We start from the raw sequence: 24519 nt of genomic DNA, 5'->3' as shown, positions 1-24519 counted from the left end.
AACAATTTATTGTGGAACTAGGATTCCTGGCACTGCATTCTGATGAAGATAATCAAAGGTAAGGGAATATTTATGATGTAATTTCGTATTTCTGTTGACTCCAACATGGCGGCTAATTTGGCTATTGTTCTGAGCGCCGTCTCAGATTATTGCATGGTTTTTGTTTTTTCCGTAACGTTTTTTCAAAATCTGACACAGCAGTTGCATTAAGGAGAGGTATATCTATAATTCCATGTGTATAAGGAGCAATGAAGCTGTTCTGGCTCGTGGTGGCCCAATGCCCTACTAAGATACAATGCTGGTGTTTCCTTTATTTTGGCAGTTACCTGTCTGTTAGTGCTGTGATAGCGCAGGTAAGAGAATGGAGAGAGATTGTCACTCACCAGTTGCGCTGGTTAAAGGCTGGGATGTTGATGAGGGTCTGGTCACTGGTTGGGTAGTAGTGGGCGTAGGAGGGGCGAGAGTAGGGCACGGAGGCACGCTTCTCGTCCTCGTAGCTCTTCTTAGCGGCTCTCTTCTCTGCTTTAGTGAGCTTGGACTCCTTCCGGTCCACCAGCAGAGACTCATGGTGGAAGGGTTCCTGGTAGGGTACAGATCAACAGGGTTGATTGATTGCGCGTGTACCATAGTAATGATGTACAGTGATGCATGACAGTGTTTATCTGTGAGAGAGTGAGTGTGTGAGCGTACCTTAGTGATGAGGTGGGGGTAGAGCTGACAGGCTTGGCTGATGACCGTCTCCATCTCTTTGTGGGGCTGGGGAGGGGCTTTGGTCGGGTTAGGCTCCTCCTCTGCAAAGTGCAGCAGAGACTCCACCTCCTTGCGGGTGAACGTCAGAACCGGGTTCAGGTCATCCACCACGCGGTCTGGACACAACCAATCACAGTGTGTTACTGACCAACTATAAAAACTGGGTGGTTTGAGCCCTGAATTCTTATTGACTGAAAGCCATGGTATATCAGAACGTATACCACGGGTATGACAAAACGTTTAGTTTTACTGCTCTAATTATGTTGGTAATCAGTTTATAATAGTAATAAGGCTGTTTGGTGGGTTTGTGATATATGGCCAATATACCACGACTAAGGGCTGTGTCCAGGCACTCCGCGTTGCATCATGCAAAAGAACAGCCCTTAGCCGTGGTATATTCGCCATATAACACACCTCCAAGGGCCCAATTGCTTAATTAGACTCTCCTGGCTTGTACTATGCCGTCATTCATAATTCAACTTCAAATTCTACACGCTGCCATTCATTACGATTTAAGTATCTCAAATTAATTCCCACACACAGCAATTTCCACACACAGTCATATCGTGCATCACTGTACCCCCCCCTCTTACCAGACATGCCCTGCTTGGAGACCTGTCGGTCGTAAATCTTCTTCTCCAGGGTAAAGTCACAGACCAGGCGGTAGATGTGGCAGGGCTTCTTCTGGCCATAGCGGTACACTCGACACACCGCCTGGGCGTCATGACACGGGTTCCACGACGCATCAAACACCACCACCCGGTTGGCCCCGATCAGGTTCACCCCCAAGCAGCCCGCCCTGCAAGTCACACAACACAGGCTTATTAACAACATGCACAAGTGTGTGTGTGTGTGTTACCCTGTGTGTGTGTGTGTGTATATATGCCTAAGTGAACGGCTGATCAAGTGTATGCAAAAGGGGGAATATATGCAATTGTGTGTGTGAAAAAATATCTGTGCGAGTGAGTGTGTCTAATTGAGTGTATTTGTCTTCGTTTGCACAGGTAGCCCAATTCTGATCGTTTGCCCAATTATAGGCAAACGAGCTGATCTGATTGGTCAAAAGACCAATTAGAGGAAAAACAATCAGAATTGGGCTGCCTGTGTTAACACTGCATTTGTTGTGTATTTGATTGAACAATATATAAGCATAGAAATATAATTATTAGAAAGGGCAGAAGCCATCAGATCACAGCAATTTCACTTCTATGCGTATCAGTGTGTGTGTGTGTACAGTCTAGTACCTCGTTGACAGGAGGAAGACCCACGTGGAGGTGTTCTCTGGGTCGTTGAACTGGTTGATGAGTCTCTCTCGCTCTGAAGCAGACGTACTCCCATCCAACCCTGGGGGTTGACAGACAAGACACATTCACCACATCAGCATCATGGGACGATTCCAGTCAAATCYTCTTGCGTTCCAAATGGCACCCTATTTCCCCATGTAGGGCTCTGGTAAAAAGTAGTAKACTATGTAGGGAATAGGGTGCCATTTGGGATGCAAAAATACTTCACTAGTGGATCTAGTGTAGTGCGGTGGTCAGTGCAGTAAGGGGCCGTATGACTTCATAAAGAAAAATAAAACACCTGGCCCGCTCAGATCCATTCATTGTTTTTTCGGGCTGAGATTATAACGAATGGAGAGAGGTGACCTGATCCTAGATCAGCACTCCCATTCTGAGATTATGAATATGGGCCCTGATGGTTGAGATGTCGAAGTGAGAGTGTAGATGAGTAAAGTTATCAGTTTGAAGCCAAGTACATGTCACAGGACAATTTGCCGTGAAAACAACTCCGGTCTAATAGTCTGGAACAACAGAGTACGTTAGTGGGCATCTAAATTGGATCTTGGTTCACAGCTGAGCTGACACAGAAAGAGAGTCAAAGGGTTGCCATGGGAACGACGACACTGACACCGCCCCGGGAGTAGTGGTTGCCATGGGAACAGGGTCATGTGGACGATGGCGACGACTCACTGTAGTAGTTGATGTTGCGGACCCAGGTATGGTTCTGGCCATGGTTGTCCGGGGAGACACGGCCTGCTGGCATTGGTCGTCTGGTCAGGAAGTCTTCAATGACAGTCAGGGTGGACAAGCTCTGGCTGATGGTCACACACACACACACACGTTAAAAACACATTCAAGTCAGTTAACTACAACCATATGGATACTTCTAGGTTAAAAAGCAAAAACACACATTTCCGTCCTCTGCAAGAAAAAAGGTCAACATCGTTAGAGTATAAGGGTACGCTCATAGAGAAAACACTTCATTCAAACCGATGATGTACATAAACACACTCCGAAACAGCTGTAGGAATAGGTCCAACCTGAAGACCAGGATCTTGTCTCCTCTGATCACGCTCTCATCGATCAGATGGAAGAGCAGCAGCATCTTGGCGGAGTTCTCCAGAACTCCAGTCTGGTAGTTGCTCATGATGTCCTTGGCCTGAACAGAGATGGAACAGGACAGGAAGTGGGTGAGTGAAGCTTTCCATTCTTCCACACCAAGGGAAGGTCTAACGTTTTACAATATAACGTTAGAATAGGGCTGTGGTCGGTCACATTGTCAGCCGGTGATTGTCAAGTAAATAACTGCCGGTWTCACGGTAAWTGACTGTTAYTTAACATAAYAACATTTAGCATCTCCTGGCTTCCACGCATAGCCTACAAGCCAGTGATGCAAACCTTTGGAACATCTACATTTTAAAATGTATAATAAATCCATATAATATAGCCTACACCATCACAATAAATCACTTTTTTTTTTMTWGACAGGTCTAAAGAAACATCATATGAAGAAAATGTAGTCTATTTCAGAAGAACAGAATAGCAAACGGAGTTGTCTTTATTTTAGGCCCTGATCTGGCTATGCCATATGGCTGTGGGCRACACCAGTTCATTTAGCAGACAAGATTTGCTTAGAATTCCYTGGCATTATTTTATATTATAGTATGAAGAATACAATTGAACATAGCTGAATAAAATGAAGGATATTTTCTCCAAACGATTTGAGGGAGTGCGCACATACGGCTATTCTGTGTTGAGAGGTTACCAAAGACACAGGTACTCCAATATGCTTAATTTAGAGTTATTAATGTAACTTTAGTTGTGATACAAACATTGGGCTATATGTTTTGATTTTTAATACATTCTAAGGCTGCATGATGCAACTAATGATGATTTGAAAAAAGTAGCTTGAAAGGTTTGAGCTCTGCTTAGTTTTCTTGCGCAGGCTGTACACACTTCACCAGTCTCTCATTCACAATTTGAAAAGTACTTGATAATGCCTCAAATTTCCAGGCTGCATCATCTTTGTGTGGCCGTAATGCCACCTAAAAAAATCCATGCCTTTTGCAGCCAGTGGCCATTGTGCCCTTGGGCTGAATATAATAATTAGAATTTCCTTTTCCCCACTGCGTGCCGAAGCACCTCTCTCACTCACATGGCTCTCAGTCACGTGATCGGGTCTTTCTCACAGGCTACAAGTGAAGACAGACACATCGGAGACGCAACTGCGCTCGTCCTTATCKAATTCCGAGGTACATATAAGATAATCGGAAGAACTGTCCACATTTACCAAAAAGATGAGTAGGCCTAACGAACAGAAAAAGCACTAGCCTATGTCAATCTATTATCCCCCATAGTACAAAAGTTTACCTATTCTGTGCGAGAAATAAATATTCCAAACATAGTCCGGGACAGTTGTGGGATGCGATAGATCAATTAATACAATCACCATCATAAAAAAAAAAGTTAAGCAATGAGCCTGACGCAGCAGATGAGAACGTTTAGCATAAAATGTTGATAAACTATTAGACTATTTCTTCACATTAATAAGCACAGCAATGCCCACACGACAGTAGATCACAAGCGCAAATGTGCACACAAATACGATTACGCACGTAATGCTTTTATTAAAAGGTGCATTTTGATGTTGAAAATTATCATCCCCAAACTCGAAACCAGTGGTGTAAAGTACTTAAGTAAAAATACTTTAAAGTACTACTTAAGTAGTTTTTGGGGGTATTTGTACTTTACCATTTTTGACAACTTTTACTTTTAATTCACTACATTCCAAAAGAAAATAATGTACTTTTTACTCCATACATTTCCCTGACACCCAAAAGGACTCGTTACATTTTGAATGGAGGAAAATGGTCAATTTCACACACTTATCAAGAAAACATCCCTGCTCATCCCTACTGCCTCTGATCTGGTGGACTCACATAAAAACAAATGCTTCATTTGTAAACATGGACTCTCATGAAGTGTTTGATTAGATATTTGAGAACATTTGCATTGATGTCAGAGTGATTAGAGGGACAATAGAGTGCTGAGTACCAGGCAGTTAGCAAGTATGGTAGGCTACGAATGACCATCAGCAGCATCAGAGCTTGGAAAAGCCTAATTACCATGACTAAAGGGTCACATGGAATTTGACTGCCATCATGACTCGTGACTGCTGGTGTGGCGTAAATACAGTCAAAGTAACAGCCCTACGTTAGAATCCCCACAGTGGAAATTCATGCAATAATGGTGTTATTTTACATTTTTCCCAACACTAAGGTAGCCTGGTACTAGACACAGCAACATTCGGTGTGGTTTGACCAGACTAACTCAGGAGAAGCACATGACATAATTCCAGCCAACCAACCAGCGGGTGGGTGGGGAGGACAGAGACAGAGAGAGGTGTCAAGGCATACCCATTCGTAGGTGATGACCTGATTGGCTCTCTCCTGGATGGGGTTGAGCGGGGGCAGGGTAACGTTGGACCGGCTGTTGGCCGAGTCGGCCGCTTTGGTCTTCAGGCCAGCGCCAGGGCAGCGGGGGTTAGCGGCCGACGTGATGTCATCCAAGTCCAAATCCTGCTCGTTGGCCAGGTTCTCCTTCTGAAGGGTCTCATAGAGCACGTCAGGGTGGTTCCAGATCTAAACACACACACACGATTAATGAACGGACTACAATAATGTTACTCTGGTCCAGGTGTCAAGATTAGGCTGATTAGCCTGACTGCTTAAAGGGACAGTTCACCCAAATTACATATTGGTTTCCTTATCCTGTAAGCAGTCTATGGACAAGCTATGACAGCAATCCATGCTTCGGTTTTGTTTACCTGGCCACTGTCTCCAAATGCTAACTTTTTAGAATTTGTAGCACAAATCCAATGCAAGATAATATCCCCAGTTTTAGCATTTGTCCCTGCGTTTCATCTCCAAATCATCCGAAATTGTGTAGCTGCTGTTACCTGGCTCTCTGTATCTGTCTGTCTGMCTCTCTGTATCTGTCTGTCTGTCTGTCTAACCCCACAGCACCAGTGAAGCCATCTCAGACTAACCTTGCAGCAGACGCAGAAGGCCTTGAGCGGGTTGAGGCCCAGCCAGCCGCTGTTGCCTGCCTCTCTGAAGCGGTCCATAAACTCAGCGTAAAGGGCCCTCTGCAGGGGCGACAGGCGCACCATGATCACGTGCTCGTCCTTGGAGGGCAGCTGGTCCCTCAGCACGTCGTGGCCTCGCCTGGGACAGACACGGAGGAAACAACGCGCAAAGATCAGCTTATTACTAGAAAGTATACCTAGACAATTCAAAAGAGCTATAGGAGAGAGTAGGGGCTAGGGGTTGATTTGGGATTGGGGATGATGCCTGGGTCACCCAAAATCTTCTCCCTAAACACCAGTAAGGCTGTTCTCTGCTCTTGAGTAATGCGATAATGGGTCGTATATGTATGTATGTAGCAGAGCCGGAGTACTGACTTAGGATCAGCTTTGCCCTTTAGGTCACAATGAACAAGATTACATAGACAGATGATCCTAGACCAGCACTGCTACTTTGAGACCCGCGATACATATGGCTACTGGACAACTTGAGATCAGGATTTTGGTTAAGTCAGGGGAAAGGGTTGTACAAATAATATGTGAATGGAGGATAATGTGAGCAAAGTGGGAATTCTTGATCAAGTCAGGAGAAATCCTATTCGTGGAACTTACCTCTGGACGAACCCCTCCAGCAGGCTATGCAGCACGTGGCTTCTGTATCTCATCAACCTGGCGTCCTGTGGCGTGCTGTCCACACACTGCCCGTTCAGAATGGGCCTCTCGAACATGTTACTGAACTCCTGCCTGGTGCCCAGGAAGTCAGGCCTGACAAAGTCCACCATGCACCAGTACTCTATCAGGTTGTTCTGGAGAGGGTAGCCCGTGAGGACCACACGTCGCCTGGAGCGAATGTTCTTCAGGGCCTGTGAGGTGCTGGCGTGGTAGTTCTTGATGCGGTGGCCCTCGTCACAGATCACCACGTCTGGACCGGGCCTGGCCAGCGCCTTCTCGATACCTGGGTGGGTAGGTGGAGAGGAGGGGTAGAGAGAGCGCAAAGCACAGGTTGAGGAAATGTATTGAGGAGTAGAGAGAGTGTATGTGTGTGTAGGTGTGTGAGAAAGGAGAGAGTAAAACAAAGCTTACGGGAATGCCTGATGAATAAATTAAATAACACCGTTCTCTAATGTACTATCAGTAGTGATTAATACCATCATTTTCATTTACTATGATGTTATTGATGTGCAGAAAATACATCAGCCTTGGCATTTGAATAATGGTCATTTATGCAGATGTCGATAACGCATTATTCTCCAACGTCAACTCACTATACTGTATTGTTTCCTCGTTATACTGGTATGCAATTTCTCATTTTCAGGGGTCTCACGGAAGAGTTCTGATCTAGGATCAGATTTGCCTTCTAGATCACTATGAATAATATTAGATGGACAGGTGGGACCTGATCCTAGATCAGCACTCCTACTCAGACTACTACAGGCCCTAGAGCACCTACAGCTGGCCCTGCAGCGACCTCTAACCCCTGACCTTTCATGAGCTCTTGCTGCCTGTCCTCTTCGTCCAGGTCGATGATGACGGGTCCCTGGGGCTTCTTGGACTTCTTCTTCCTGCCCGCCACAAAGCTCTTCTTCAGGGACAACAGGCGGTACATCTCATAACCCATCAGGAGCACGCCCCCGCCACGTGACCAGTCCTCCACTACCTTAGCCCGGGCCACCGTGGTTCTGTAGGGCGCACACACACACACAAGTCAAAATTGGTAAACACGCACACATACTAGTTAGTGTGTTTTGTGTTATGGAGATAACACACACCAGTGTGTTAGCTAGCTCTACTATATAATGTTACATACTTGTGCTCGTCATTGAGGATGTGGACTCTGAAGGTGCGTCCTGCGACTGTGGCAGGGTCACTATCAGGGGGCAGGGCCTCTTGTGATGGGAGCCACAGGTTAAACTCTGCCAACCAGTTCTGGAGCGTGTTCACCTGGGGGAGAGAGAAAAAGCTAGATAGATGCACACACACACACACACAGAGAGAGAGCAGAGGGAGAGAGAAAGGAAGAGAGACAAAGAGAAACACACACACACACACTCACTCAAACCACACACCCAACCACTCTCCCTATCGGTGAACTCACAGGGACGATGGCCAGTACGGTGTGGGCCCCGGTGTGTCGCAGCAGGATGTCTATGAAGGAGATGACCTGCAGGGTCTTGCCCAGGCCCATGCTGTGGGCCAGGATACAGCCAAACCCGCTGCTGCCCTTGTAGCGCTCCAGAGACTCCACCAGGTTGTCATAGAGGAACCGGATCCCACCAACCTGGGAGGGAGGGAGAGGAAAGGAGAGAGAGATGGAAAGCAAAGGGTGAGGGCGAGAGGTGAATCAAGAGCCGAGTGAGGAGGAGACCGGCGATGGAAAAAGTGAATGGTGTCACTTCTGAACTATCTTCATACGTGTACGGTACACCTTGGCCTCCGCGTCTCACGGTGCAGGGTAAGGGCTAACAGGCATGCTACACTGGCCACGTTACTTTTGCAGAGCGGGAGACGCTCCCCCCCAAAAATGGCAATGAAGCCTAAGTGTAAAATTACARCAGTTCTTTTTTCACGAATTCGATATTTGGCTCATGCCCGAGACCACCTTGACAAAGTGGTTCACGCTCTGCTCCCCGCCGGCCAAAGTCACGCGTCCACTGCAGCAGCTAGAAGACTAGGACCGGTTTCCCAGYCATGGCTTGACGTTAGTCCTCGACTTAAAAAACACTTTCAATGGAGATTAACCAGTGAGAGAAGGTAGGTTTTTTAATCCAGGACTAGGCTTAATCTGTGTACGGGAAATTGGACCGTAGTGACGGCCCAGTGTAGCTCCCCTGTAATACCTGGTGAGGTTTGACTGCACGAGCCAGCTGTGGGACGAGGTACAGGTCTTCCTCCTCCGCTGGGTGGTTGATGTTGACCAGGACCCTCCCCTGGGCGTCTGGTTGGTTGAGTGAGTCGTTGATGTGCGCTCCACTGCTCTCCTCCGTGCCCCCCGCACCTTCATCTTCATTGGCCGAATCGCTGCTGATCGGCAGTGTGTCGTCGTCCCCAGAGCTCAGCTCGATCACGTCTGGGTTGGGGAAGAATTTGATTGATTAGATGTATTTATTTATTTTTGGGAGGGTAAAAAAAACAAAATATAACAGTTAAAAATGTAAAAAGTGAAAGCTTTATAGCACACTTATTTCCAATGTAGAGAAGGCTTGGTCCAGAGCAGGGAAATGTATATCTATCTATTCATGACATTAAGCATTCATAACCTGACAGCTAAAAACGATATGACTCACATAGATTATGAAGTAATTATGAGGTCTGTGCTCCCTCTAGATTTTTCTAGAGGCATTTTTAGTACTAACCAAGAACTGTGTGTGATATGTTCCTGTTTGTCTAACCAAGGGTCCTTATAACTAGGTTTCACCTAGAATGTCTGGGTCGAAGCCTGTAGTGTAGATAGTAGGGTTGTCACAATACCTGTATCACTATACTCAAAAGTAGGAAACAATGGAAGCAAGTAGGAAGCAAGGAAACAATCAAATAAGAAGCGGACTTCGTTTCTCAAGGAAAACAGTCCTAATTGGAAACAAACAGCCTTGTGTCGTCACCCAGAGTCACATTTGTTCATTTCCCAAGCTATTAGCACACAAAACATATATCACTGGGATAGTTTGGGATTTTGGCAATGAGGACCGTTATCTACTTCCCCAGGGTCAGATAAACTTGTGGATACCATTTTGGTTTGAAAGAAGTAGCTATCGTTAGCGCCATTGCTAACTAGTGTTAGCGCAATGACAAAGTCTATGGGAACAGCTGGCATGCTAGCTGTTCCTGTAGACTTCCAGTCATTGCGCRAACGCTCGCAAAACTACCTCTAACCTTCACACTGGACGAAGATACATACATGGTATCCACAAGTTAATCTGACTACGGGGAAGTAGATGAAGGGCCTCATTGACAGAATTCCAAACTACCCCTTTTAAAAGGACCAAATAGTTAAGTCTGCTTTGTGTTTTTTGCCATGGAAAATCGAGTATCGTAGTATTATGATACTGGCAACGTGACAACCCTACTAGACAGAGTGTGATGGTTGTTCTCTCTGTTTTAGCAGTCCTTCTACTGGTCTTACCGTCTCTGATAGTGGGTGTGATAGTGGGGATAGCTGGTGGCTTGGCGTCCTCCTCCTCCTCTCCACTGCTGTCGCTGCTGTCCAGGCAGATTACGTCCTGCCTGGCTAGGAAAGCAGCCTCTAACGACCCCTGGCACTGAAACTCCTCCTCTCCAGGCCTCCCTGACACCGCTTCCACTGGAGGAGAGGGGGAGATGAGAGATAGCGCACCGACCATTGTTGCTATTTTTACTTTGACAACGTAAGGGATTTAACGTTCCATGTGAATAAAGTCAGAGAGACAGAGAGAGAGACAGGAAATAAGTGAGAGGTTAGGAAAATAAATCTCCCTCGACCATGGGGTGGAAGAATTAGGGCTCTATAAAATCCACGTTGTGGAGAACGCAGACGGAATCCAGACATTAAAACTGTATTCAACAATATTAAAACATTTATTGAACTTGGTAGGAAATCAACCAAATGTATTCAGCTTATTAGAAAAGTAATTAATTTGCCCAGGTTATTCATAAGACATTAACAAAATGCATCAATGATTCATATTTTCCTGCAACTTTCTGAAACGGCACAGGAATGCAGTCAGCGATTAGAGAACCTGTCAGAGGTGATGCTAATGATAGCCATCTTCTAGTAGAGATGGAATGGATTTCCCAAAAACCTTCTCAATTAAATGTTAACTACAAAGTAGACTATGTTTTCATTTAAAATGGTCAAAAGAGCAGTTTCTCAAGAAATCATTTTGCTAGGACTGTATGGGAGTGTGCTGAGCGAGGAGGGGAAAACTGAAAACAAGCTGTTATTGGCAGAGAAGTTTGGAAGTCTTCTAATTTACAAACTCTGCCATCACATGAGCGCTACAGAAACGTCGCTAACCAAACAATGGCCTCTTTGCTGGTGCACAATTTAATTAAAGTGTCACTACACCCGAAAATCGGAATTTCTTAGATTTTCCGAGACCTCAAAAGTGGTCTCCTGATGTGGTTTAAGCATTGTTGTGGACTTACAACATCCAATTGGGTTGTTTTTATATATATATATATATATATAAAAGAGTGTGATTTTGAGAGCAAAAACATGAACATTTGAAAGAACTTAAACCTGGAAAAACAGAAGAGAGAAAAATGGAATTTGGGAAAAACCTAAATGGAATCAGGCAAAAAATATTTTTAAATATTTTATAGGGCCCTACAGAATCCTTTGTATGACAAACCACGAAATGGAGCCCCTCTATGACAGTCAGTGTCCAGAGGGCTTCAGGCTGAAATAGGACTCTCACCTGCTGGAGAAAACTCTTGGACGGGTGGTGCCATGAAGTCCTTCCTCTGCTGCTCCAGACGCCTCAGCCTCTCTAACTCCTCCTGCTGGGCTGCTTTGGTCACTGCCTCCATCTGGTGCTCCTTCAGCAGCGTCCTGTTGGGAGGAGAGGAAGAAGGGATGGGTTAGAGGGACAGAAGATGGGTTTAAAGGAGAGGACAGGGGGATGGGTTAGTGCAGAGAAGGAGGAGCAGGGGGACGGCGTTAGAGGAGAGGAAGGACGGGTTAGAGGAGAGGGGGACGGGTTAGAGGAGAGGGGACGGAGAGGAGAGGGGACGGGTCAGAGGAGAGGGGGACGGGTCAGAGGAGAGGGGGACGGGTCAGAGGAGAGGGGGACGGGTCAGAGGAGAGGGGGACGGGTCAGAGGAGAGGGGGACGGGTCAGAGGAGAGAAGGACGGGTCAGAGGAGAGAGGACAGGGGGACGGGTTAGAGGAGAGGAGGGCGGGTTAGAGGAGAGGAGGACAGGGGGACGGGTTAGAGGAAGAGGAGGACGGGTTAGAGGAGAAGGGACAGGGGGACGGGTTAGAGGAGAGGAGGACGGGTTAGAGGAGAAGAGGACAGGGTATGGGTTAGAGGAGAGGAGGACGGGTTAGAGGAGAGGAGGACGGGTTAGAGGAAGGAGGTAGGAGGTTAGGAGAGAGGACGGGTTAGAGGAGAGGAGGACGGGGTTAGAGGAGAGGAGGACGGGTTAGAGGAGAGGGAGGACGGGTTAGAGGAGAGGGGGACGGGTCAGAGGAGAGGGGGACGGGTTCAGAGGAGAGGGGGACGGGTCAGAGGAGAGGGGGACGGGTCAGAGGAGAGGGGGAGCGGGTCAGAGGAGAGGGGGACGGTCAGAGGAGAGGGGGACGGGCAGAGGAGAGGGGACGGGTCAGAGGAGAGGGGACGGGTCAGAGGAGAGGGGACGGGTCAGAGGAGGACGGGTCAGAGGAGAGAAGGACGGGTCAGAGGAGAGAAGGACGGGTCAGAGGAGAGGAGGACGGGTTAGAGGAGAGGAGGACAGGGGGACGGGTTAGAGGAGAGGGGCGAGGTTAAGAGGAGAAGAGGACAGGGGTATGGGTTAGAGGAGAGGAGGACGGGTTAGAGGAGGACGGGTTAGAGGAGAGGAGGACGTGTTAGAGGAGAGGAGGGCGGGTTAGAGGAGAGGAGGGCGGGTTAGGGAGAGGAGGAACAGGGGTACGGGTTAGAGGAGAGGAGGACAGGGGGATGGGTTAGAGGAGAGGAGGACAGGGGTATGGGTTAGAAAGAGAGGAGGACAGGGGTATGGGTTAGAAGAGAGGACAGGGGGATGGGTAAGAGGAGAGGAGGCAGGGGGATGGGTTAGAAGAGAGAGAGAAGGAGATGAGGACGGGTTAGAGGAGAGAAGTAGAGGACAGGGGATGGGTTAGAGGAGATAGAGGTGGTTAGAGGTGGTTTCAATCCCCTGTTATCGAACAGATAAGTGTACATACCTGATGTTCTTCCTCATGTGTACTGTCTTCGAGAGTTTAGCAGGTTTAGGCTCCTTAGACTTAGAGGTTCTCGGTTTCTTCTTTTTGCCAAACGAGGTCTTGTCCTTGCTGGGGGTCTCAGGACAGGACTTTGAGGCTGGGACTTTGAGGCCCTCGGTTTTTCTTCTTCTTGGCCGCAGACGGCTTGTCCTGGCTGGGGCTCTCAGGCGAGAAGGAGGCTGGGACTGGGGCCAGAGGGGGGCTGGGAGCGAGACTCAGGCCTAGAGTTGGGCCGGGAGGAAGCCCTGGAGGGGGGCTGAGACGGGGCCTCAGAGGGAGTCTCTTCCGAGGGTGAGGTAGCTGAGGGGGAGTCCCTCCCTCCCTGGGTCTCCGTCTCTGTACTGCCCTGGCCACTCTCTGGCCAATCTGTGGGAGAGAGGAGCAGAAAATGACAATCAATCAACTAATTCTAGTGTCTGGTCAATGAGCTGAAGAATCTCCAATGAACAAGATTCTTAGCCAGGATCAGGCTTAATGATTTATCAGGGAAACCATCCCTAAATCCTAACTCTTGTATTGTTTACTGGGCCAACCGACCATCTTTCTCTATGGTCCATTCATGACCGTTACTGTCCGGCCCCAGTCAGACTGGACGTTTACTGTCCGCCCCAGTCAGACTGCGTTACTGTCGCGGCCCCAGTCAGACTGACGGTTACTGTCCCGGCCCCAGTCAGACTGACGTTACTGTCCGGCCCCAGTCAGACTGACGTTACTGTCCGGCCCCAGTCAGACTGACGTTACAGACAGTGTCTGTCCTCCCAAATGGCACCCTATTCCCTTAAATAGTGCACTACGTCTAATCAGTCAAATGTAGTACACTAGGAATAGGGTGCCATTGGTGACGCATCCAGTGTCTTCATTAGACTCCCCTCCACCCAGGCAGCCAGGCTGAGTGTGTGTGTCAGTGGGGCTTTCCCAAGGCTCTGACCCTATGGGCCCTGGTCAAAAGTAGTACACTAAATAGGGAATAGGGTGCCATTTGTTGATGCAGCCAGTGTCTTCATTACACTCCCATGCTTCTCGACAGTCAGGCCCGAGTGTATGAGTATGAGCGGGGGTTGCCTGGTGTTACCCCTGGCAGCCTCTCACATTCCTGGCATTGAACACGTAGTTTCAGAGCAGATGCCGGCAGCTCCAGGCTGGAAGTCTTGTTACAGCAGCAGTCATCAAACCCTGACCTGAACTCTCCTACCTGTTGCTCTGTCTGCTCTAACACGCTCAAAACTGGTCCGTCTGGCAATGTGGGCCATGGCGGATCAGACTCTCTCCCGAGTGCCCGGCTCACTGCCTGACTCCCTCCCAAATGGCACCCTGTTCCCTATGTAGTGCACTACTTTTGACCAGGTCCCCTCATATAGGGCACTACGTAGGGAATAGCGTGCCAGACTTTGTAACTGATTGGTTGACTACATTAGATCGCATAGGAAATACAGACAGCCTATGTTTTGCATCAGACTTCAAAACTAGTTGAATCACTTTTTCTTAGCAGCTGGCAGCTTTGCAACCATTGTTAAACTGAGACTCGGCGATATGACGCTGCCACGAGCAGCAGCATGAACCGAGAATATTGCTGGTGAGAGCAATGCGAGACGATGCACTCGTACACAGTATCTGCGCACGTGCACGGTTCACTCCGCTGCAATGTAAAAGCACGTAACAGCTGCGGCATTACAACAGCGTAGAAGTTTAGCCTGGCGCTTTCAGTTGTCGCCGAAGTCAGCCCGACTCCGCTGTTCACAACGTGCACCCCCGACTTCACCTTTAACGGAGTTCGTCTTTAGATTAAATCAGAACCACTTCTAGAATGTCTTCTGTTCTGAACCAGTATTAATTGTGAGTATTAAGTCAGAGGCAACACACCAGCCATGTCACTCACCAACTGCATCATCTTCATCATCTCCATCGTTGTCACCCTCATCTTCATCCTCAATCTCCTCCTCCTCTTCCAGATCCTCGTCTTCGCTGTTAACGCTGGGGTCCAGGTCGCTTCCTGAGATGGCCTCTTCAGACATGACGTCCTGCAGGGCTCAGAGAGCATTACCTACACACATAGTCACTGGGAGTACCTGCAATACAATACACATCGCTTAAAGCCAACGGTCAAACAAAGCACAACAAAATGGAGATCCCCTTTAAAAAGGGATCGTTCACCTAGGCTAAATCAAGGTAAGGAAACCAATATGTGGGCAATTCCACGGTAACAGAATTACAGACTCAGATTTGTATGCCCAACAACAACCATTGATTTCCAAGTTGAACTCCATGAACAAGGACTACTTTACAAAAACACATTTACTGTAAAAACGGTGCAGATACGAAGTTAGGTAACAACATTTCTGTATAATCTCCCTCAGTTCTTTTTATGCGTCCATATTTTCCCCAAAACTGAAATATCTGCTGCGAATTAAAGATTCAACGATATCTGCAGAAAGAATGGTGTGTCAGCTGCGACATGACATGCTGAGTTGGGGGAAAAAAATCTATTTTGGTTATTGAACTACATTAAGCAAAGTAAGGAAAGGGGGGATACCTAGTTAGTTGTACAACAATGCATTCAACTGAAATGTGTCTCCCGCATTTAACCCAACACATCGCTTGGTCCCGTGTGGCTCAGTTGGTAGAGCATGGCGCTTGCAACGCCAGGGTTGTGGGTTCATTCCCCACGGGGGGACCAGGATGAATATGTATGAACTTTATAATTTGTAAGTCGCTCTGGATAAGAGCGTCTGCTAAATGACTTAAATGTAAATGCTTAAAGCGGAGTGGATTTAAACCCGGTAACAGAATTACATCATGGGTCCCTGAGCTGTACTACACAGAAACGCAGCCTATGGATGTGAATGTCATTCTCTTCATGGTGATGTATCCTGAATATGTACACAAAAAGGTAGAAATATGCAATATCCTCCTTTGCATCTTTGGGTATTATTCTACACACATATTTTAACGAGCTCCACCCCCAAACAAGAGGTTGGTCCAGACTGGACCAAATCTGAACCAATCATAGAGGTCTGTTTCTTTTTATTGAACCTGTATTGACCTAGGCAAGTCAGTTAAGAACAAATTCTGATTTACAATGACAGCCTACCCAGGACGACGCTGGGCCAATTGTGCGCCACCCTATGGGACTCCCAATCACGGCCGGATGTGATGCAGCCTGGATTCAGGTACTGAACCAAGTACTGCAGTGACACCTCTTGCATTGAGATGCATTGTCTTAGACCACTGCCCCACTCCGGAGCGCTCACAAGTTTGGACATCAAAGTACAGCACATTAGAGCTCAGAAGAATACAGTACAATAAAGTAGAGTTTAGTACAGCARAGTACAATACAGAACATAGTGTACTCAACTCGTGTGTTCTACTGTGTACTGTACTCTACTGTACAGTATTGTACTCTAATTCTCTTTACTGTACTGTACTAGTGTTGCGCGGTATAACAAAACTTCGGTACCTTTTCGATAGTAGAACATGAAAAATGGTTTGGTACTAGAATTCTTGTTACTTTCGGTACTTCTTTCAAATGTGTCTCGCGGCTCAAGTCTGTACCAGCGCAGCCGATGTACCCCTTATAGCGCGAGCCTGCTCCACTTAGCCTGCATCATGTTAGCTCCCCACTCACGCTGCACAGAAGTTAACACACTTGAATAATGCGACACGGCATTGTGAAACTGTTAATTACTGTTTGCAAAACAATGCCCATACAGGCTGGTCTGGCTAGAACACTTTACCATGCATGACGATACCGGTATCTTCCAGGTTTGTAGGCGAACTATCCTTGCTAGCTTACAGCTGAAGCCAACATAAATTCACTACCCCAGGACTTTGTTCGCAAATCATTACGCTAAATATTCTGACTTCAAAGCTGATCGACCGCTCACTCACGTCTCTCCCAAAGATGATCTATTGCCTCAGCGAACTGAATAGGGCTCCGACGCGCTGCTCCCCTCTTGCCTTGTGATTGACGTCATTACCGGTTAAAGAGACAACGCTCACTTTTATAAAAATAAACTACTTCTATGCAAATGTTGTTGAACAGTACAATAAAAAAAGTCCCAAACTGAAAGTTAACAGATTGTTTGTCATCTGTAGCCCCATGAAATCAGCCCAAAACAAGCTCATTAACTCAATGCATGCACACACTCCTATTGAATATGCATTCTACCTGTATTGTGAACAGGCCTAGGCTACATCTTGATTTAACCAGTTAATCAAGAGATATACCATTCAAATACAATTATTACCAATATGTTGTTATGCAGTTATATTGGTAAAAACTAAGTCAAATTGATTGTGTAATTGATTCATTAATGCATACATGGCTGTCTCTGAAAAATGTCGCAGAATTTTTTTTTTGATATTGAACTCAAAAGATGCCCGCCGATTGAACAATGGAGTAGATGAGTTTATCTGTCTGGACCAAATGCCATTCTGTGACTTTGGCAAATATGCATTTTTTTCCTTTCCATGGTATAGTTTTGGTATTGAGTATTGTGATAATAATCTGGTATGGAAGTAAAAATGCTGGTATCATGACAACACTACTGTACTCTACTGCAGTGTTTCCCAACCCTGGTCCTCCGGTATCCCCAACACTACACATTTGTATCATAACCCTGGACAAGCACACCGGATTAAACGTGTTAACTTATCAGCAAGCCTTCAATGAGTTGAATGAGGTGTTGTATGTCAAGGGCTACAATGAAACTGTACTGTTGGGGGTACTGGAGGACCAGGGTTGGGAGACACTGCTCTACTGTCCAAACTTGTGAACCCAACTGTGGTTTGTGACTACTATGATTTCCCAATGTAATCAATTCAATTGTAGAAATTCCCGTGACAAATTCTTCTGAAATAACAGAATTTTGAGTTTTATTCACTTAATTAATAAACAAAATTGATATCAGTAAAAACACTAACTAATTGATAGGGCTACCTGTACTTGTTACTTCTGTGAACTTTCATTATCTTCCCTCATCATGAGGACGTGGGTTTTTGGTAACGGCATTTCAAGGCACAAGGCAATGTTTCTTGAACTTCCAGAACTAAATATAAGTGTTGATATTAGTTGTCAGGCGTCTTCACGTCAACATTTAAACACTTTTAAATACTTTTTTTTCTGGTAGTTGTTTTRTAAGACCACTTTTCCATCTGTTTGACCAGAAATCAAAAGTCTGCTTATTCCTCCTTTTTAGGATGGAAAACGGTGGAAAAATGTACATATGCCGTGATTTCAAAATATATATAAATAGACTCTTAGCTTTCATTTGATATGCTCCTATGAACTTCACATGTTGGTGCTCATGGGTCATTTTTACATGGAAATGCCCATGTCATTTTGGTGAACTATCCCTTTCAGCTTGGCAAAGTGGGGGGAGTTTGATCTGGGGTATGAAATTACTATGTTGGGTAAAACAGGCTGGTTATTAGCATCAATAAATCGATACATTTTGTACATTCATCATCTATGACAGAGGGATGCATGAAATAGAGCAGTACAGTAAAACAAACTGTCGTTGCTTGGTGGGTTGCTTTACCTTCGTCTTTCCTAAGGCATTCTCAAAGTGTCAGAGAGAAAAAGAGGAAAGGGAGCTCTGTGAGTGTGTGTCGAAGTGTGAGTATGTGTGAATATGTGTGAGCGAGGGAGGCGGCAAGAGTGTGAGCGAGATGGCCAATTACATAAGAGCTCAGTTACATAACAGGCCTTTGCCACTCAGACAGACTGTGTTAAACAGCAGGATATATAGGCTAACCAAAGACACACAGACTATAGTCGTCGCTCCCGTTTTCTCTCACCTCACATACAAAGGCCTGTACACTGTTCCTTAAGATGGTTATGCAACGACTGTCAGGTCTGAGTGTCACAAACCCCACGCCTCCCACACTGGCAGACAGAGGCATTCTCCCAAGTGGGCACGTCAAGATTTTAACAAATTGTAGAAACTCCCTTCAGCCATAACTTACACCGATCCTATGCTTTTCAATCTAAGGGGGAGATGTGTGCAAGTGCACACTTTTAGGAGAAGGGATGTCGTACCCAATGGTGAAGAAACATTCTCTCTAAACTTCCGACACCAGCCTAATCTCGGGAGTTGATAGGCTTGAAGTCATAAACAGCTCAATGCTTGAAGCATTGCGAAGAGCTGCTGGCAAAACGCACGAAAGTGCTGTTTGAATGAATGCTTACGAGCCTGCTGGTGCCTACCATCGCTCAGTCAGACTGCTCTATCAAATCATAGACTTAATTATAACATAATAACACACAGAAATACGAGCCGTAGGTCATTAATATGGTCGAATCCGGAAACTATCATCTCGAAAACAAAACGTTTACTCTTTCAGTGAAATACGGAACCGTTTCGTTCTGACAAACTGAGCAAGAAGGGAGGTGACCAAGAACCCGATGGTCACTGACAGAGCTCCAGACAACCATCTCTGCAGCACTCCACCAATCAGGCCTTTATGGTAGTGGCCAGACTGAAGCCACTCATCAGAAAAAAGGTACATGACAGCCCGCTTGGAGTTTGCCAAAAGGCACATAAAGGACTCAAACCATGAGAAACAAGATTCTCTGGTATGATGAAACCAAGATTGAACTCTTTGGCCTGAATGCCAAGCGTCACGTCTGGAGGAAACCTGGCACCATCCCTACGGTGAAGCATGGTGGTGGCCACATCATGCTGTGGGGAGGTTTTTCAAGAGCAGGGACTGGGAGACTAGTCAGGATTGAGTGAAAGATGAACGGAGCCATGTACAGAGTGATTCTTTATGAAAACCTGCTCCAGAGCGCTCAGGACCTCAGACTGGGGTGAAGATTCACCTTCCAACAGAACAACAACCTTAAGCACACAGCCAAGACAACGCAAGAGTGTCTTTGGGACAAGTCTCTGAATGTCCTTGAGTGGCCCAGCCAGAGCGCAGACTTGAACCCGATCTAACATCTCTGGAGAGACCTGAAAATAGCTGTGCAGCGACACTCCCCATCCAACCTGACAGAGCTTGAGAGGATCTGCAGAGAAGAATGGGAGAAACTCCCCAAATACAGGTGTGCCAAGCTTGTAGCGTCATACTCAAGAAGACTCGATGCTGTAATCGCTGCCAAAGGTGCTTCAACAATGTACTGAGAAGGGTCTGAATACTTATGTAAATGTAATATTTCAGTTTGATTTTATACATTTGCTAAAATGTCTAAAAACCTGTTTTTGCTTTGTCATTATGGGGTAGTGTGTAGCTTGATGAGGGGAAAAAAACAATTTAATCCATTCTAGAATAAGGCCGCAATGTAACGAAATGTGATAAAGTCAAGGTGTCTGTATACTTTCCGAATGCACTGTATGTATGTATGCATGTATGTATGTAGATATATATATATATAACATGTTGTTGGTAGCAAGAATTTTGTATAATCATTTTAATTGAAAAATATTTTTTTTATCAATAGTTGTTTTGTATATCAGTTCATAAACCCAGTGTCATGGGATCGGTACATCGAAGATGTCTTCCAAGCTTTTTGTAACCTGTGTGGCGCAGCATTCAGTGTTTTTGTCCTCAAATGGAACTGTAAAACATTTTTCCCCCAGCCAAGTTTTATTTTTAATATTGGGAAGAGAAACAAGTTCCCAATGGTACCTATGTGGATTTGTACCATAAATGCTGAAACGTTAGCCAGGTAAACAAAACCAAAGCATGGGTTTCCGTCAGACCGTGTCCCAGTATTTCCTTTGGAAAAATGTGTAGCAGTGGGGGGAAAAGGTCACGGGAGGCTGAGTTCTGGTGACTTACTACTCCAAATTGAATTAAAATAAAATTATGCTGACACCTTTTCAAATATAACTTCCACCTACAGAAATGAGTCCAATAATATATTGCTAAAATTAATTGTACATATTGGTCCATGCATATAGCCTATWTTACCAGGTATGCTATTAGCAATAAGCATAATCACCCGAGGCCCAACTGATGCAGCATAGTGGCTATAAATAAATACAGTAGGCAACCCCATGCTTCAGCCTATCTGCATTTACCCTATTGGGCTAATCATTAGATAGATCCCAAATTAGGTACTTTAACTAGCTACCACTGTTGAATTGTATGTCCCAAAAAAACTTAAACACAGTGACTATATGTAGGCCTATCTGTTAGGGTAACTTGGGGGTAATATGCCCCGTCTGTACTTGTCACAGAACCTACTTCATGTCACCATTTCCCCCTCCAACACGTTCCCTGGTTGCCAATACTCTTGTTCAACTAAAAATGTAGTCTGTGTCATCACAATTTAAGGTTGGGTGTCGGTTTACCCCAAGGTTGCCGCTGTTAACTCTGGGCCTATTTAGACGTTTTTAAATAAATAAAGTAGGAATGGAAATCTTGAATCAAAGCCGACTATGTAAATAGACAAATATCTACTATGGGGTAGTTTGATTTTTCTATTCATTAGTTGTTTTGTTTGCAGAGGAAAATTAAATGTGGACTGTTTTATCATCTTCAGTGCGCCTTGGTAGGAATATTTTGTGCTGAATACAACAGGTGTAGATCTTACAGTGAAATGGTAACCAACAGGCTCTAACCAATAGTGCAAAAAAGGTATTAGGTGAACAATAGGAAGGTAAATAAATAAAACCAACAGTAAAAAGACAGGCTATATACAGTAGCGAGGCTATAAAAGTAGCGAGGCGACATACAGACACCGGTTAGTCAGGCTGATTGAGGTAGTATGTACATGTAGATATGGTTAAAGTGACTATGCATATATGATAAACAGTGAGTAGCAGAAGCGTAAAAGAGGGGTTGGCGGGTGGTGGGTGGGACACAATGCAGATAGCCCGGTTAGCCAATGTGCGGGAGCACTGGTTGGTCGGCCCAATTGAGGTAGTATGTACATGAATGTATAGTTAAAGTGACTATGCATATATGATAAACAGAGACCATTTAGTGGTCAGAACCTGGTAATATCAAGATATAGGATGGGACATAAACCTAACAACTTCAATTATTAATTTCTCTGAACGGGGGGGGGGGGGGCACAAAAGTCAATGAGAATACATTACATAGGATGAAGAAACAATAATCTGAGCCGCAGCTCCATAACACGGAACCCAAACCGGCTGTGCGCGTGTGCCATTGTGCATAAATGTATTTTGTTCCCCCACACCAAACGCGATCACGACACGCAGGTTAAAATATCAAAACAAACTCTGAACCAATTACATTAATTTGGGGACAGGTCGAAAAGCATAAAACCTTAATGGCAATTTAGTTAGCTAGCTTGCACTTGCTAGCTAATTTGTCCGATTTAGCTAGCTAACTTGTCCTGGGATATAAACATTGAGTTGTTATTTTACCTGAAATGTACAAGGTCCTCTACTCCGACAATTAATCCACACATAAAACGGTCAACCGAATCGTTTCTAGTCATCTCTCCTCCTTCTAGGCTTTTTCTTCTCTTGACTTTATATTGCGATTGGCAACTTTCATAAATTAGGTGCATTACCGCCACCGACCTCGTTCGTCTTTCAGTCACCCACGTGGGTATAACAAATGAGGAGATGGCACGTGGGTACCTGCTTCTATAAACCAACGAGGAGATGGAAGAGGCAGGACTTGCAGCGCGATCTGCATCAGAAATAGAACTGACTTCTATTTTAGCCCTTGGCAACGCAGATGCTCGTTGGCGTGCGTGAGCAGTGTGGGTGCAATAATTGAATAATATAGATTTCTATTTTGCGACGCGAGAGGCCTAGTCAGCCTGTAATACTTATCAGATATTGAGAACTGATACTGATGTTGGGTTGTGATTGTCGTGGGGGGGTCTGTGGGTGGCGTTTGACCATTTCATTGGATTCCTCGTCTTATTCACTGTTAGAAAAAAAGTTCTCTCCAAATCAGATGTTAGGTATTATATATATTATATGAATCCTATTCATTTAAAATGGTCAATTTGGGTGCAATCAATTAGCTTAATTTCTCAGAGATCAAAATATTTCAACAAAATAATGTTGCAGGAATGCTAATCTTATCTGTTGAAGTTCGAAAGCTCGAACGATTTCAGAACAATCTGAGATGGTGGGTGTCATAGCTTGCTGAAATGACATGGAACGACCCACATGTATGTCCAGCATCAAATATGACCACTACACTGAGCAGCATGTGGATGATATACCTCTTCTCACCTGCATATCAAAACTCCCAAGGGCAAATCAATATCAACCCCTGTATATTTTTACATTCTGTTGACATTTCAATGTGTCAAATGTTAAATCATAGGACATAAAGATATTGTTGCACTTTGGCGTGATACTTGTGTGTTACTTGAATTTCGGAGAAGAAAAAAAAGATGTTATTGTGGTGCAATACCAAAAATGTGACATGGAAAAGAGAGTTCAGGAATATATCTGACTGAGATTTTGTTTCCAAACAACAATGGCAATATTCCTGCTAATCAATATAATATGGATGCCAACATTAACCGCTGACTGTCAATCCCTCTCTGTCACACACACACACACACAATTGAGCAATTATAGCGCAGTGTGTTACATAAAATGCTAAATGCAAGAGATAATAACCAACTCTAGCTTCTGTATGTAGCCATCACGTGCAACCATAAACAGGTAGCTAACTAGCTAGAATAGGGGCGCATCATTAGCAAATACCTAGCTGGCTTAAAGTTACTTGTTGTTTTCTACCTTGTGCCCATCGTCAGATATGTCATTATTAACTCGCGAAAATCAACATAATAGCTAATGTTATTAGCACGCTAACTAGCCAGATATCGAGATGTTGGCTTATTAAAACGCACATCTGAGATGAAATATTGCTAAGAGATGCTGTTGCTAACGTAGCTAGCTACATGTCTGGCTATAAACAGATCACAATCCAAGATAATGTATTTTACGCTAGCTATCTTAGCTAATTTGTCACAATTAGTTAGCTAACAGCAGTTTAGCTAGCTGACGTTCAACGAGTTGCATAAAAATGAACAAACGAGTCGTACCAAATACAGCCTGCTAACGTTAGCTAACTCGTGCGTGTTTGAGCAGCTAGCTAGCTTGTTGTTAGTGAGCTAGCGTCATGTTACCATACATTCGCCGCTGTTTTCAGCCAACGTCTATTGTCCAGAGGATGGCTAATCAAGAAATCCCCTTATGTAACATTGTTAACCTAAAACTAAAATGAAGTTCGAATCAAAAAGTTGTCAAACTATGTACTTACATTTTGCATTCCCTTAGGAAATCGAATTGATGATATGCTTATGATTAATACATTATTTTTTACAAACTGTATTTTTTTTTATTTCCCCCTCACTGTTTCTTCAAGGGTAACAGTAACACGGTTCCCCTGCACAGATGGAAAAACAACTCGCTAGAAGTCGGTTCCCGAAGGCACACTCGAATGACAAAAACTGTTTAAAAGAAGCCAAAAACTGCTATCAGGAAAGGTCCAAAAAATCATATTTGATTTTAGTTTATGCTATACTCGCCAAC

General features: G+C 45.1%; 1 protein-coding gene across 1 annotated transcript; it reads right to left on the bottom strand.

The window, feature by feature from the left end:
- Positions 1 to 256: 256 nt before the first annotated feature.
- On the bottom strand, positions 257 to 24519 carry LOC112070395 (helicase ARIP4). Its single transcript, XM_070438957.1, is given in 19 exon segments — positions 257 to 580; positions 691 to 866; positions 1344 to 1549; positions 1995 to 2094; positions 2724 to 2848; positions 3074 to 3192; positions 5450 to 5674; positions 6082 to 6259; positions 6730 to 7072; positions 7600 to 7796; positions 7925 to 8058; positions 8213 to 8395; positions 8955 to 9184; positions 10238 to 10414; positions 11511 to 11644; positions 12998 to 13223; positions 13226 to 13402; positions 14913 to 15102; positions 24248 to 24519. Coding segments are annotated over 18 exon segments (3267 nt in total). The 5' UTR covers positions 15049 to 15102; positions 24248 to 24519; the 3' UTR covers positions 257 to 379.

Source organism: Salvelinus sp. IW2-2015, unplaced genomic scaffold, assembly GCF_002910315.2.
Source record: "Salvelinus sp. IW2-2015 unplaced genomic scaffold, ASM291031v2 Un_scaffold1312, whole genome shotgun sequence".
Classification (NCBI taxonomy): domain Eukaryota; kingdom Metazoa; phylum Chordata; class Actinopteri; order Salmoniformes; family Salmonidae; genus Salvelinus; species Salvelinus sp. IW2-2015.
The sequence above is the reverse complement of the archived record's forward strand: the minus strand, read 5'-3'. Positions and strand labels throughout refer to the sequence as shown.